At 43.2% G+C, this 16,858-nt stretch overlaps 1 protein-coding gene across 1 annotated transcript in view; it reads left to right on the top strand.

Annotated features, from left to right (window-relative positions):
* The window catches only part of LOC133464890 (gamma-aminobutyric acid receptor subunit rho-2-like), a 71,422-nt gene extending 55,131 nt beyond the window's left edge, over positions 1 to 16,291 (top strand). The window contains exons 7-9 of the mRNA XM_061747085.1: positions 10,968 to 11,120; positions 14,384 to 14,592; positions 14,673 to 16,291. Of these exons, the coding sequence (XP_061603069.1) occupies positions 10,968 to 11,120; positions 14,384 to 14,592; positions 14,673 to 14,987 (677 nt within the window). The 3' untranslated portion in view covers positions 14,988 to 16,291. The remainder of the gene's footprint in view (positions 1 to 10,967; positions 11,121 to 14,383; positions 14,593 to 14,672) is intronic.
* Positions 16,292 to 16,858: the final 567 nt, after the last annotated feature.

Here is a 16,858-nt window from a genome sequence, read left to right as displayed (position 1 = left end):
AAATGGTGTTGTTTTAAGTGACTTCACTAAATTTGATTTCTCTCTCCATTTTGCTTCTTCCTCCGTTGTCCGTCTCCCACTCAAACTCACTCTGACAGATGGCAGTGATGTAGCATGGGCAGTGTACTGTATGTAAATCCAGCTGCATTCATTAATATAGCAGCCAATTCAGTTGGCGCTTCCTGTGCAGTGTCAGGTGTTTTGGTCGTGTATAAGGGAGTTCAAAGTTACTTTGAAAAAGATCAACACCTCTGAATTTATTCACCAACCTCAATATGCTCCCGTTTGAAAAGGAGATGCAGCTCCTTTTTACAACATAAGCATTGTAGGAAGTGTTTCTCAGCTTTAAACACAAATTGTATGTTCAGGAAAGGTTTCTGCCAAGGTGCCTACTTCTTTAGATAAGAAATAAAAATCGCATCTCTTTAGAAAGGAAATCTGGGAAAATAAATCTGCTTCCCAAATCTTGGTCAAGTCACCAACCCACACCAGTGGACGTCTCCACATCTGCCATCACGAGTGTGCCTTCGTAAACTCATGTTGAATATCACAACAGCAAGAACTACGTAAACAAGTTACACAGGTGCCATGGCCATCATATCAAGGGTTGGGATGTGAATGTCTTTAGCTGGATGAACTGAGTACGGCCAGACAGGTAGGAAATGAACCAGTCCAGGGGTGTCCAATAGACCAATAGATGCGAGCCTGTCGATGAGGATGATGTGGGAGATGGTGTTGAAGGCTGCACTCAGATCGAGGAGGATGAGAATAGATGACAGTCCGGAGTCAGCTGCCAGTAGGAGGTCGTTGGTGATCTTTAGGAGAGCGGTCTCCATGCTATGACGTAGGCAGAAACCAGACTGGAACTGTTCATAAAGGTTATTGTTGTGGAGATGAGCATGAAGCTGGGGTGCCACTACTTTTTCCAGGATTTTTGAAAGAAAGGGTAGGTTGGAAATCGGACGAAGGTGATTGAAGTTGTTGGGATCAGAACCAAGTTTCTTGAAAATGGGTGTTACAGCCACAGATTTGAAAGATGATGGAACAGAGCCAGAGGTTATGGAGGAGTGAATGATGGCGGTTATCAGGGGCAACAGAAAAGGAAGGCATGCGGTGACTAAAGAGATCGGCACTGGGTCAAGCTGGCAAGTGGATGTTTTTGATTTCAGGATGAGGTCTGTTACAATGGGAGAGGGGAGTTGGAAGCTTGAGAATGGTTGAAAGAGGGGGGCATTAGAAGCCAGAGGAGATGGATTGCAGGATGAGTGAGGGGTCAGTTGCTGGTGGATCTTACTTTTGGATTGAAAAATTACATTAGGGAGTTACAGTGTTCAGTGGAGTAGAAATGAGGGTGAAAAGAGTCCGGGGGGTGTAGTGTTTTGTTCAGCACTGAGAATAGGGCCCTGGTGTTCCCATCACCAGTACTGATCAGACCTGTGTAATATTGGGATTTGACTGAGGAGAGGGTGTTCAGGTGGATGACCTTTGGTTTAAAGTCGGCACAGAATAGGTGAAAACCAGGGAGCAGAGTGGGTGAATGATACAGTCCGAGTTTTTACAGGGAACAAGTGAGTTCAAGTGGTCCTCACTCCTGGTCCTCGAGAGCCGCTGTCCTTTTTGATGTTTCCCTGCTCCAGTAAACCCTGATACAGATGACTGTGTCACCAACAGAACTGTACAGACCTGGAGGAAAGATTGGTGATGACCACTAATTAGAATCAGGTGTGTTGATGCAGGGAAACATCAAAAACATGCAGGACAGCGGCTCTCGAGGACCAGGAGTGAGGACCACTGTTGTAGAGGGTAAGCAGTTGATCAGGAGGAGAGGAGTGAATGAAACTGGGGAGGCTGTCAATACCTGAGAGAGCTGCTAAATCAATGTGTTTTATAGTACGGAAGGAGATAAGACGTTAAGACGTGACTGTTTAGAGTTGACTGTTTAGAGGTGTTGAATGAAATTAACATGTGATCTGAGGAGGGAAGATCATCTGTAGCACAGTTAAAAGGAGTGACACCAGAGCAGCAGACCAAGTCCAAAATATGTCCTTTAGTGTGAGTGGGAAACAGTTTTAGTCCAAAACCTGTCCAGGCAAGAAGTAAAATCCTTGGTAAGAGCCTGATTGGAGCAGTCCATATGAATATTGTAATCACTGAGCAAAATTACATTGGGGAAGAGGGAGCAGATGTGAGTGAAAAAAGCAGAGAAGTCATTAATAAAATCCTTGTTTGGTTTGTTTCAAAAGATGAATATGCTGGAGCTGTAAGAGGGGAAACCTTCCAGGTCTCGTGGTAGATTATCACGAGACCTCCCCCTCTGCAGGTGAGACAAGGCTGGCAGATGTAAACAAACCCAGGTGCTGAGAGAAGTCATTGGGTTGTTGACATGTCTCAGTTAGACATAAAAAGACATACTTGATCGCAGAGGAGGTCCAGGAGCAATTCTCCCTTGCCCGTAAGGGAATGGATGTCAAACAGTCCAATTTTGACGTTGCTGCGCTCATTGGTGAAGTTGACGTTAGCCGACCTGGCTAGGCTGGCTGATACACTGTGGTCCACTTTCCTACCGGAGTTTCTTGCAGGATGTCGAGTTGTGGATCAGATGGAGTTGATTGCAGTGGAGTCGTCAATGTGGTAGCTTCGTCGGGCGCCACAGTGGATGTATTTCCGAGGAGGTGGGTGAGCGAGGTCAGGGCAGAGATGCTGAAGCAGTGGAGGATGGCATCGGTGGAGCTGAAGCTGGAGGAGCTCAGCAGCCGTGTAAGGGAGTAAGGCTGACGATGGATTAGGTCCAGACAGTCCAGACGAGCACGAACCTCAGGGCAGGGTGTGGATCTTAATGTTGAAGAGGAGTAGGTCCAATTTTCCTGGAAGCAGTAGGAGAAGAAAGACGCGGGAACCCCACAGGTGAGCAGAACAAGGGCCTCATGTTCAAAACGTGCGGCGCACAAAAAACGTGTGTACGCCACTTTCTACGCTCACGGTCGAATGTTCGAAAATTGACGACACTCACTGGTGATACAGTGAAGTGCAGAATATGAGGAAACGTGACGTCAACAATAAGTTCACGACAGTCCCCACATTACCAGATAAGTTACACAAGACTGGAACTGCAACAATCTCACAATCAACCACATGATCTGAACAAACAACTAAAGGCAGGAGCTCAACGATGGAACCTGCAAATCCAAACGGCAGCTTTGGCTCCGTTAGAGGAACCTGCTGATGCATCAGATCACACTGACCTGCTGGTCCAGGACTAAGACTGGACCATCAGCTGGTTTAGTCTGGACCTGCTGGTCCAGGACTAAGACTGGACCATCAGCTGGTTTAGGTACCAAGAGGATCCTTCTGGATCCCTGAACTGGACCTGCTGCTCCGGTTCAGACCAACATGATGCTTTCAGCTGGAGCTGCTACAGGTCCGACATCTCTCTGTCACCATGACGACCGTATGGGACGAGTACTGGAGATTAAAGCCAGATCCTAAAAAATCCCATAACTGTGTCTCGACAGAAAAACATTAAAATACATTTTACATTTTGTATGTATTTGAGGGAGGAGACAGGGAGTGTTGTGCTCCTGCATATGCGCTCAAATCCACGCTGATTGTGATGTTCAAAGGAACCTGCGTGGATTTGGGCGTACGCAAAGTTTTGAACATCTGAATTTCTTTTGCATACGCAAAAATCCATGCACGGATTCACGTTGAAATCCACGCACATTTCGAACATGAGGCCCCAGATCAGACGAAACTGACAAACAGGTCGTTTTGATGCGGGAACCGAGGTACAAAACCAACAGCGCTGTCTTTGCCCGATGTCAAAAATCCACTGCTGAGTCCATATATTCAATAAAAATCACAAAAAATCACAAATGCGCCAGGGTGTACTCAACCGGAAGTTGAGAGCACATGTGGAAAGTTTCCCAGTTATATTTTTGACCTTTATGAAATGACACCATTGACTTTTGGATGTTGCAACTTCCTGCAATTGTATTTTCTCACCATGAAAATGCCCACAGAGACTTGACTTGAAGATTGTTGCATTTATTGCAACTGCATTCTTCCACAATCACAAAGATCCATCAAATTCTGAGAAGTACCCCCCCGCTGGGTGCAGTCATTACCAGTAATTGCATTTTTCCACTTTCAACAAAACCATTTACCCCAGTGGATTAAAAGGATCCTGCATTTAATGTCTTGAATAGTTTTGCAATTAAATTTTTTTCTCCATCATTACAAACAACCAAACTTATAGGACTTCCCCCTTGACTTCCTGGATGTTCATGGGTGTCGTGTTTCCTGGCTTTTATTTGTATTTGCTCCATGAATGAATTTCACCATGACTAACATGTGCGGGGATTTTAAGTGCTTATTTTCTGGGTGGTGGCACAACTCATACCCCATGAGATGAAGGTATTAATGATCATGTATCCGCAGCTGCTATCAAGGCACGCCACACTGCTCTGCTCTTCCTTGCAGTCTTCACTTTGTAATCAGTGCTGGAAGATAGTGTCCACTTATTCTTCATTCAACAGAAATCACTTCAGCATCAACAACTTTTCAGTCATATTTAAGTCATACCAATCTATCTCTTACCTGCAACACACCTGGAAGGAATCTTCTAACGCCCTGCCCACCCTGCCTATTAACGGTGATGTCACCTTTAGAGGCTCTGGTGTTAAGTGGTTACTGTAGCATCCCTGCCTACTACTGCCTACTGTCCATTTTGAATGCATTTAGCTGGAAATTGTTTATGCAGACTCCAACAGATGAGTCTCTCTTCCTCTTCCACATGTACATATAGGGCTTCTTTGTGCACACTTCAAGTTAGTTGTCACTGTTAAAAAGCTAGATTTGATGCATAGTGGTAGGAGACAACAAAATTTGTATGTAAATCCAGCTGCATTCAAATGTAGCGTTGGGTGCAGCAGGACTGCGTCCCGACAAGTTCCTATCTCCTCCTATCTGAAGAGAGGCAACTGTGCATGTACAACTTCTGTGGGCAAAGATTCTTGTGCCCCGGGGAGCAAACACGTGACCAATCAGTAACTTTAGATGACATAGATGAACATAAAGGGCCGATCCCAATACACCCCCTACTTTCTACCACTAGCTCCCACCCACTACAACTAGCCCTAAAAATAGGTAGGGTCCTTATAATCTTCCCTAGGGATTGGGACACCACTTGCTACGTCACTGCGTGGTTTACGTTCGGGTACGTAAGTGACTGCATAGTTACGTTTGCACAAACGTCACACCATATCAGGAAGCCCAGAGCTAAAAGCTGTTTTAATTTCCGCTGTAGCGCTGTTAATATGTCACTTTATTAAGTTTTAATATTTTTTCAGGCGTAAAAGTAACCGTTAAGCTCCCCAACCTGGGCTCAGTTTATCCAAATAAAGCCTGTTAAGAAATTTGATCCAATGTTTTTGGGGGATGTCTAGAGCCGCCGGCTGATTAATGGTTCCGCGTTAAATCGAAGCAGAGCCTACGGCATAGGATACGCGGCAATGCGCACCGTACGGCGCGCGTCGCCGCATACCCTACGCCGTAGGCTCTGCATTGGTGTAATGCGGAACCATGAATCAGCCTTTATTATGGCGAGATCTGAAAAAACGAGCAAGCGAGTGATTATATACATTCACTGAGTGAATATTATGAAAGTAAAATATATATTTCTCGCTAGAAATGTAATCAAAACGCATTTTTATGCAGAAACTAACTCAAAATATTGATTTTATTCACTAAAAAATAAGAAATGTCCGTCATGTTTTTTCATTTGATTCAGTCTGCAAATGACGACGTAAAGCATTCTGGGAATTTTCTCTAGCCCTCGGTCAGCTAGTGAGCATCTGAAAACCCTCGCTCTGAAGGGATAGATTGATAACCACTAGCCCTCGTTATGTTCGCTAGCCCTACATGCAAAGAGGAATTGGGACACCACTACCCTCACAAAAAAACGCTCAAAATGTACGGATAGTGGTGAAAAGTAGGGGTAGGGGGGGATTGGGACTGGCCCAAAAACCTTTACTCACTATGTACTACTTGTACTGAAAAAAATAAAAAAATATATATAAATATATTTCAAAGTATTTTATTTATTTATTTTTTTCTTGTGCTGGGGCAGCACCGTAGCGCCCTCTATTGGCCATCCGCCATTGGGAGGAGCTTGGCAGCCCCTGCCATCTATCTATCTTTATGAGATTACTTAGAAACATATCATCTCTGCAGATCTTTTTATTGTATTGATTAATTTATTATTTTTTATTATCACTGGGTTCATTTAAAATTTTCTTCAATATGTTAGAAATTAATGCCAGGTCTCTTTTTGTTTTTAATTGTAGTATATATGCGAGTGTTGATATTCCTCTTTTTGAAATGAAATGAAGCTTGAAATTAAGTGTGGGGGGGCACTCTCACTCTCACTCTCACTCTCTGGGAGTGATCTGTCAGGAAGTTCAATACTCCAGCAGCAGATGCCGGGATAAAGTCCCAGCTCTGCCACATCTGGACATCCGTCTGTGGGGGAAGATTGTGTTAACAACAGGCAGCCTTGCATAGCTGCCCTGCTGCTCTAGGAAGATTAGAGCAGGGTGGATTGCTGTGGCGATGATGACATCCTCTGTGACTCGCTCAGTAGGCAAACTGGTGAGTTGAAATGACGTGACCCCAGAACCAGTGTTTCAAAGCTCTTCATAACTCTTGGTGGAGGTTTCGCTGCACAGTAGTCATTTGGGCTGCTGATAGTAGTCTTTTCAGGCAAAGGAACAATAAGAGAAGACTCAGGCAAAGTGGGACAGTGTCCTGGGACAAGGACTGGTTGAAAATCCTGGTAAAGACACCAGACAGCTCACACAGGCCTACAGTACATATCTAGTAGGGGTGTAACAATATATCGTGCAACGAAATGTCAGGATACAAAAACGTCACGATACGTGTCGTGGAGGTGACAAACTGTATTGCGATATTGGATAATTAATATTAATAGCCTATATTGTGTTGACTAGTAACGTGCAGCGTATTTTTGCCGACCGCAGGACGAAAATCTTCCTCCGCTCAGAAGAAACTAGTACCGTTTTGGTCCCGATCACGGGGCTCTTGGGGGGTTTTGAGCTCTGAACTTTTACTTATGTAAGGCTGGTGTAGAGTTAAGCCTTACTTTATTAAATTAAACCTTTTTGGGGTCGTGAGTAGGATAAATACGGGGACAACTTCTGCTGAGTTCCAGTCTACTTTAATGTCCCTCAACAGTGTAGGATTTTAGAACATCAACACAGCACCTAGTAGCGTACTGTGGCGTATCACTCCGCCTAATCTAAAACAGACTAATCACTACAGATAAACTGACTAGTGTCATTATAGTCCCTGATTTACATCAGAATATAAAGAATATATTTATAAAATAATCAACCCTGAATTATCAAAATAATGAGCATGAAAAAAAAGAGCATGAATCAATCTTTTTTATGATGTAAAATTGTATGTATTTATTTACTTTTGTTTATTTATTAAATTTTTGTTGTTAAATTTCTGGAAAAGAAAAAAGTCATATCATACATTCAATTCAATTCAATTCAATTTTATTTATATAGCGTCTAATACAACAGAGTTGTCTCTAGACGCTTTACAGAGACCCATACCCAGAACATGACCCCCGAGCAGATATTACATAAACAATGGCAGGTAAAAAACTCCCCTAGTGGGAGAAAAACCTTAAGCCAAACAGTGGCAAGGAAAAACTCCCCTTTAGGAGGGAAGAAACCTTGAGCAGGACCAGGCTCATCAGGGGGGACCCTCCTGCCGAGGGCCAGACTGGTGGGTCAGGGACGGCAACAGCACAGCAGGCAGGTGGAAGCAGCAACGGGATGACCGGGGGTGGGGACCGCAGGCCAGCACACAGCTCCCGAAGCTCCGGCCCAATCAGCAAGTCCCAGGTTGGGGTGCAGGGTCAGGAAAAGACTTGTGCTCCGTAATGCAAGCTACAAGCCACCCACGGCCACCTGCAGGACAAAAGAGAGAAAAGGGAGGAGAAGGGGGAGGCAGCAACGGGATGACCAGGGGTGGGGACCGCAGGCCAGCACACAGCTCCCGAAGCTCCGGCCCAATCAGCAAGTCCCAGGTTGGGGTGCAGGGTCAGGGAAAGACTTGTGCTCCGTAATGCAAGCTACAAGCCACCCACGACCACCTGCAGGTTCCGGTGTCCGGCAAAGGATGCTGCAACATGGACAAAAGAGAGAAAAGGGAGGAGAAGGGGGGGCCAGCACAAGAAACTACAGGAGCGACTCTGACACACTAAAGTTTACACTACCTAGAGATTTACCAACACCAGCTAGAGGTTTACTAAACACTAACTATAGGCTTTACTAAACAGAAAGGTTTTAAGTTTAGTTTTAAAGGTGGAGGTGGAGTCAGCCTCCTTAACCCAGATTGGAAGTTGGTTCCAAAGTAATGGTGCCTGATAGCAGAACGCCCGCCCTCCAAATCTACATTTAGATACTCTAGGAACTACGAGTAAACCTGCACTCTGAGAACGGAGAGCTCTGACAGGAACATAAGGCACTATCAGGTCTTGCAAATAATGCGGAGCTAAGTCGTTTTGGGCTTTATACGCAAGTAATAAAATTTTAAATTGGATTCTGAATTTTACGGGTAACCAATGGAGCGACGCTAACACTGGAGAGACGTGGTCTCTCCTGCTAATTCCTGTCAGTACTCGTGCTGCTGCATTTTGGATCAGCTGGAGCCTATTCAGCAAATTACTTGGACATCCTGCTAACAACACATTACAGTAATCTAGTCTAGAAGATACAAACGCATGAACTAGTTTTTCTGCATCACTCTGTGAGAGGATTTTCCTAATCTTTGCAATATTACGGAGATGGAAAAAGGCTATTTTACAAACCTGATTGACATATGGTTTAAACGACAAATCCTGATCGAAAATAACACCAAGATTTCTCACAGTTGCACTGGAAGCCATCGCAACACCATCTAATCCCTTCCTAAGATGCTCTGGACCAAGAATGATAACCTCTGTTTTATCTGAATTTAGAAGCAGGAAATTTCTGGACATCCAGTCCTTGATGTCCCTAAGACATGCCTGAAGTTTAACTAACGGTTCTGTTTCATCCGGCTTCATAGACAAATAGAGCTGCGTATCATCAGCATAACAATGAAAGTGTATGCCGTGATTCTGGATTATACTTCCCAACGGCTGCATGTATAAACTGAACAAGATTGGCCCTAGCACTGAACCCTGCGGAACACCATAACAGACCCTTGACTGTTCTGAAGAAACCTCATGTACATGAACAAACTGGAACCTGTCAGATAGATATGATTTAAACCAACATAGAGCTGTCCCTTTAATCCCAACAACATGCTCTAACCTGTGCAGTAAAATGCCATGATCTATAGTGTCAAAAGCAGCACTGAGGTCCAGTAGAACCAGTATGGACACTAATCCCTTATCTGAGGCCATAAGGAGGTCATTCGTGACTCGAACAAGTGCTGTCTCTGTGCTATGATGCATTCTGAACCCTGACTGAAAGACTTCAAACAGATCATTTCTATACAAATAGTCACATAACTGGCTTGAAACTGCCTTTTCCAGAATTTTAGACACAAATGGAAGGTTGGAAATTGGTCTATAATTAGCTAAGGTGTCTGGGTCAAGAGAAGGTTTTTTAAGTAAAGGTTTAATTACTGCGACTTTGAAAAAATACATGAGAGAAACTATTCAGTTTGTGGCTAAATATTTGTACTTGTAAGAAACTGAAGATGCATAATTCAAACCTGACATTTACTTTTAGTTCAGTTTGTAGAAAATGGTTGGCCTGGCTTTCTCTTTAAAACTTAAACAGTTATAAAGCATTACAAACTGGAACAATAGGGCAAACGCACAGTATTGTTTTGTATTTGTGTCTTTCAAATAAAATAAATTTTTTTCCAGTCATATGTTCCTCATTCAAGGTTGTTAAAAAAATACTGCTATAATATCGTATCGTTATCGTGACCTCAATATCGTGTATCGTACCGTATCGTAACAGCGCTAATATCTAGTACACAAGCTTGTACAGATCAAACAGCTCACCACTGGGAGGTGGTTGGAGCTGTGGCCGGTGAAGTGGTGGATAGGCACTGGCTTCACTCAAGAAATGTCTGTTTAAATTTAATCTGTAGGACTATCTAATTACTTTTAGGGAAACTTTATCCAGCCCTCATGGCCTATCATATCTACTGTTGACCAAAAAAACAGGGAAAATAACTTTGCATTCACCTTTCCATTGTCTCATGTACCGCGTATAGCTCCCGCTAGCTCACCGGATAGCTGGACATCATGGACATTCACACACCAGAGAGCAACTATAACATATTTAACTTCTTCTCCTGTCACTATCATTTAACTGTGTGTTGGCTTAGTCCGTTTTGTTATTAAAACTGCTGAGTCAGGAATTTAGATAAGAATATTGATGCATAACATCAGTTTGCATTAACATGCTGTGGCAGGGTGGAGGAGCAGACACTCAGCGGATTGGGCACAGGTGTGCCCAATCAACCTCTCCACCCTGCCTGCCTTCGTAAGGAGCAGCTGCACTCCAGAGAGGGGCTGCTGCTGGGAGAAGGTTCTGCTTGTTCACGTGTCGCGGTGTGAGAGAATAAAGAGTTCCTGCACTAAACCCTGTGTTCTCTGTCCTGTCGGTCGGCCCCAGTGGCAACGAGCTTGCTACACATGCCCTGCCATATTTCTACCACTTTACACTGTTTACCTCTGTACTTTAAAGATAGGATAATCAATCCTGCATGATTCCAGATCCATAACATAAAGTGGGTTGTATTTTCTTGGGGAGCACTGGAGGGAGGAGCATCCAGAAATCCTTTACCCTATATTTAACACATTCTATTGATTCAAATCTGACAGATATAAAAATGCAATGATTACATTTGACCTTTTCTCCTGTCTGCAGGCTGGTACAACCGTTTGTACATCAACTTCACTCTGCGGCGTCACATCTTCTTTTTCCTGCTGCAAACCTACTTCCCTGCTACCCTGATGGTCATGTTGTCCTGGGTGTCTTTCTGGATCGACCGCCGGGCCGTCCCTGCCAGAGTGTCTCTAGGTAGGAGGATTCAGAACTATGACTTTGCACCCTGTCCAAATTTTAATGTACAAACACATCTCAGTGATTTTAAAGTGTGAAATGTGCTCAGTATCTGGCTCATGACAGTGTGAATGTGGAGTTGTGGTTGTGGTTTGCCCTGATGACCATGTGAACCCCTCTTTGGCCACGTTGATGATCTTTTAAAGGCTTCTTTCAGTAGAAGGCACCATGTCATGAACCAAAAGTCATCTTCAGTTGGTGCCATGGAAATACGGTACTGTGCAAATGTCTTAGGCACTTCTAGTGTTATTGTTCTATCAAAGTTGTATTTATCAAAATACTAGCAGAACATACAGTGATCATATTATATTATAATTGATGGTCTGATCATGGCCATTTTCTTTTTTAAATAAGTGACATTGGCCATAGAAAAATCCTTATCATACCTAAGTATTTATATGTAAGTTCCTCCCTCCTGCGTGTCCTGTTTGTACTACTACTACTACTAGTACTACTGTCATTTAGCAGACGCTGTTTATGCTACCATAAACAGTATTAATAATATCAGAGCTTATGAGCACTACAGTCGATTATAATTCGCCCCTGGAGCTCTGCATGTTTCATATTTCTACAGCTGAGGGCTTGCCTTCAATGCAGTTCTAAAGGACTTAAAACTTACTTTTGTCTTTCTAAAAGTAAGATATCATATCGAATCAATGAAAGTGGTCACTGTGGCAGGTTGGGGAGGTGCAGCCACTGAGGTGATTGGGCACAGGTGTGCCCCATCAACCTCTCCACCCTGCCTGCCTTCATAAGAAGTGGCTGCACAGCAGCAAGGGGTCTCTGCTGAAGGTGCTGGTGTATGTGTGTCTGCAGTGAACGAGTGAATAAAGAGTTCCTGTGCTAAACCACGGTGTCCTCTGTCCTGTCGGTCGGCAGAGGTGGACAGAGTACTCGACCCCAGTACTTGAGTAAGAGTACAAATACTACTGGTCAAAATTTACTCTGTTACAAGTAAAAGTAGCTCAGTCAAAATATTACTCGAGTAAGATTAGAAAAGTACTTGCTTTTAAAGGTACTTAAGTATCCAAAAGTAAATGCTTTTAAATTTACTTTAAGTAAAAGTAAGAGTAAGAGTAAGAGTAAATTTCTTATTTTCCACATCAGTAAATTACTATATTTTTTCTAAATTAATTTAAGGATCTTTTAACTCTTGTTTCTGAGAATTAACTCTTTGAAACCAGCTTTAGGGAAGAAGAAAAAAGAGCAGACCTGAAAGTAACGAGTACTTTTCAGCTTTCCTAGAAATTTACTCGAGTAAAAGTAAAAATATTTGTCTTGGAAATGTATTCAAGTAAGAGTAATAAGTACCAAAGAAATCTAATACTCAATTAAAGTACAAATCCTCTGGATATGTACTTAAGTACAGTACTCAAGTAAATTTACTCCGTTACTGTCCACCACTGTCGGTCGGCCCCAGTGGCAACGAGCTTGCTACAGTCACATTAAGGCTGAATTCTGGTTCTGCGTTAAACCTACTCCGTAGGGTACACGGCTACGTGGGAGTCTCTCCGTAGCCTACGCCGTAGCCTGACGTTCACTATTCACGACGAGTTCCCTGAACACTAGCAGATGTGACTCAAGTATCTTTTGGATTGGTTGAATTCCTGCAGGCATGCAGCTGACCAGAGCTAATGGTTCATGAGCAAACTCCTCTCATGTTTCTGGTCAGACAAAAATTCTTAACAAATTGATGCTACATTACTGCCAATAGCTCAATTCAGATGTGCATGTAGCCGTTCTGACTGTCGGACCACTGATGGTACTCTCAAAGACTGTACTCTGGCAGTCTGGCTTTAGAACGGGCCATAGCACAGAGACTGCACTCCTCAAAGTGCTCAATGATCTCCTTTTAGCAGCTGACTCTGGCCATTCATCTATTTTAATCCTTTTAGATCTCACTGCAGCTTTTGATACCGTAGATCACCTGATTTTATTGGAACGTCTCAAGAACTGGGTTGGCGTCTCTGGCATTGTTTTAGACTGGTTTTACTCATATCTCCACAATAGGACTTTTAATGTTGCTATTGGTGACTGCAGATCTTCCACAGCATCTCTGTCTTGTGGAGTACCTCAGGGGTCAGTCCTTGGCCCGCTGCTCTTCTCACTCTACATGTTACCTCTAGGTCACATAATCCGCAGACACAATATTAGTTTCCATTTTTACGCAGATGACACACAGCTTTATTTCTCTTTCGACCCTACCATCAACCATCAACTACACACTCTCAAAGTATGCCTAAATGAAGTACAAACCTGGCTGTCTAATAACTTCCTTCAATTGAACCCGGACAAATCCGAAGTCATTATCATAGGCCCAGACACCACACACAATCACATCTCACCACAACTTGGCTTATTCTCCACCAGTATTACCCCCAGCTGCAGAAATCTTGGTATCATCTTCGACAGTAATCTCAACTTTAATCAGCATGTTAAAGTAACTGTCCAGTCTTGTTTCATTCAACTACGCAGAATCTCCAAAATCCGGTCCTTTCTGTCTCCCAAGAACCTGGAAATTGTCATTCATGCATTCATCACATCCCGTTTAGATTACTGTAACTCACTCTACTCCTGCCTAAGTAAACATAATCTCTCCAGACTTCAGCTTATCCAAAATTCTGCTGCCAGACTCCTCACAAATTCAAATAAAAGAGTACACATAACCCCGATTTTAGCTTAATTACACTGGCTACCTGTGCGTTTTAGAATTGATTTTAAGATTTTAATGATCACTTTTAAGGCCCGGATGGGACTGGCCCCTGAGTACATCAAAGACTGCTTAGTCCCATACGAGCCAAGGTGTCGCCTGAGATCCTCCGGCGGGTCCCTATTAGAGATTCCTAGATCTCGACTAAAAACTAAGGGCGACCGGGCCTTTGCTATCAGGGCCCCGTCGCTCTGGAATGACCTGCCGATTTTTAAATCTCTTTTAAAAACACACTTTTTTAAATGTGCTTTTACTTAACATCTAATAATGCACTCTATAATATCCAATGTTATTATTTTCTAATGTTTTATTGTATTTCTATGCTCTTATGTTTTTATATTTTTGTCATTTTATTGGATTCTGCCTTTTAATTCTGCTTTGTAAAAGCACCTTGTAACCGTGTTTGGAAAGGTGCTATACAAATAAAGCTTATTATTATTATTATTATTACTCCCCATAAAGAATCTTGCAAGACAAACCAAACCAAACAAATGAGTGCTCTGTTTTCCAGGAATAACCACGGTGCTCACCATGTCCACCATCATCACTGGAGTCAACGCCTCCATGCCTAGGGTCTCCTACATCAAGGCTGTGGACATTTACCTCTGGGTCAGCTTCGTCTTTGTCTTCCTCTCTGTGCTTGAATATGCAGCCGTGAACTACCTGACGACTGTGAGGGACGGCAAAGACCGCAAACTCCGGGAAAAAGCAAGGGAACAGGTACAGCGAGCGTCCGGAAATCACATCTTTATGCAAATGGTGGTAGAAACATTTTGACTTGTTTTCTGTTCTTCGTCTAGTCCCAGTCTCTCCCCTGCACTTGCGGCATCCCTCACACAAAGACCATGATGCTGGACGGGACCTACAGTGAAGCCGACTCCAACAGCCTGGCCGGGTACACCAGAGCCTCCATGCCCGCCGAAGATTCATCAGACAAACAAGAGCAGATGGTGGTACATCTCGCCTTGGACAATGAATCCACAGGAACAAAGAAGAAGGGTATCCGCAGCTTCCGGATTATCCAGAACACCCACACTATCGACACTTACTCTCGCATGATCTTCCCAGGCGCCTACATCCTCTTTAACCTGATCTACTGGTGTGTCTATTGCTGAGTGAGAATATTACAGTTTGAGGGACAGCAGAAGAAGAAAATCAAGAACTGTGGACATTTTTCCTTGAGTTTTCTTCATCCTACATGCTCCAGTGGAGTTTTGCGGGATGGCTGATAAATAGATCAGGTTTGTGAGAATCTGGCACCCTGTGGTTCACGTCGCTCTTGGACTGGATCACCCAGAGATTAGAGAGCTTCTCCTACCACTATGAAAAAAATCATGCCTGCCCCAGAAATGCTTCAAGTCTTCATTCTATTGACACTTGTACAAAAATCAAACTGATTAATTTCAAGTAAAAAGAAAAAAAAGAAAAAAAACCATGTCATCATATCCAACGTTAACAACGGTGTCACTTTTGCAAATCAGTCTCCAACAACAGAAGTAGCTACTTATTAAATGTTATGATGTTCTGACATGTTTTTTGCTGAATTCCTGTTTTTTTGCATCCTTTTGAGTGTTTTGAGAACATCCTGAACTCAGACCAGGTGCAAACAATCCAAGGTTACGTTCATGCTGCAGGTCTCAATGCTCAAATCTGACTTTTTACCAAAATCCAATTTTTTTTTATTATTTTTTTCGTGGTCGTTCACATTATCATTTTAATGTGACCTTCATCGCAGTTAAGTGTGAATAGTATGAGGCCCTGAAGTGACATGCATCCACAGAGGAAAACACGACGTCATGTAGTGCGTGGTGTTTATAGAAGTAAATATGGCTGCGCAGCAGTGGTGTCTGCTGCTGCCACTGTTCAGAGGTGCGTGTGGATGCGGAGTCGGAACCAGGAGAGCTGAGACCGCGACGTGAGCGTCTTCACTGACACAAAGTTCATCCATAATGTCAGGATGTGGAGGAAGACTATATCCTGTGACATCAAAGTCGGATGAAATACGACGCAACCGTTCTGACGGATATGATCGGATATGTGTCCGATTCAGAACCACACATGAAAGTGGCCTGGGTCGGCTTTGAGAAAGAAATCCAATTTGCGCCGTTCAGACTGTCATTAAAAAATCAGATATGAGTCACATATAGGCAAAAAAATCAGAGTTGAGCTGCAGTGTGAGCGTGGCCAGTTTATCCAGGTGCTTCAATGTGCTCAAGGCTCCATATTTGGACTCCTGATTCCAAACGTCTTCACAGCCGACATTTATGTAGCGGAAGCAGATGTGGAATAACAGATATATTTTAAATCCATCTAGGAAAGCTAGCTTCAGAGCTTCTCTATGTCTCCCAGGGTCAATTATTATTATTATTATTTCAGTGTTTCAGATTGAACTTCTTCATCAACACTACATTTTAGTCATGAGGGCTGATGTGTACAGTGGCCGACAAGGGCCAAACGCACTGCAACGGCCTCAGTTAAGGAAAACGGCTTCAAGTACAGAAACGATTCAAATTCACAAACTCAAAACGAGGTACAAAAAGAGGAACGTGGTGCAAATGAAAAAACGCTCTCAGCGTAACAGCTCAATGGACAGACACACGGGATGTAGAGAGACCGAACAGCTGACTAAACCACAGAGTATACATCCATTACGAAATGTTTCTTTATTATATTTTACACCAGACGATACAATGTACAACGTTGTACAGTGATATGAACATCGTATATGAAAATAGTCATATAAAAATCACATTACCGTTCCCGCTGTATGTTTAAACCATAGATGTAAACACTGTGGTTCAGTCAGTCAGAAGTTACACCCATAACCGTTTCTACAGTAGAGCCTCCAGGAATAAGGTGGATAGTCACGGTAAAAAGCTACCGTATTTACAAATGTTGGCGTCTGTCCATTGAGCTGTTACGCTGAGAGCGCCCCCTGCAGGTTTGGAGCACTTCCGGTTGTAGTGACCGGTTATGAAGCGTTTTT

This window comes from Cololabis saira, chromosome 18, assembly GCF_033807715.1.
Source record: "Cololabis saira isolate AMF1-May2022 chromosome 18, fColSai1.1, whole genome shotgun sequence".
NCBI lineage: Eukaryota > Metazoa > Chordata > Actinopteri > Beloniformes > Belonidae > Cololabis > Cololabis saira.
Note: the sequence above shows the minus strand (reverse complement) of the source record. Positions and strands in the feature narration are given on the sequence as shown.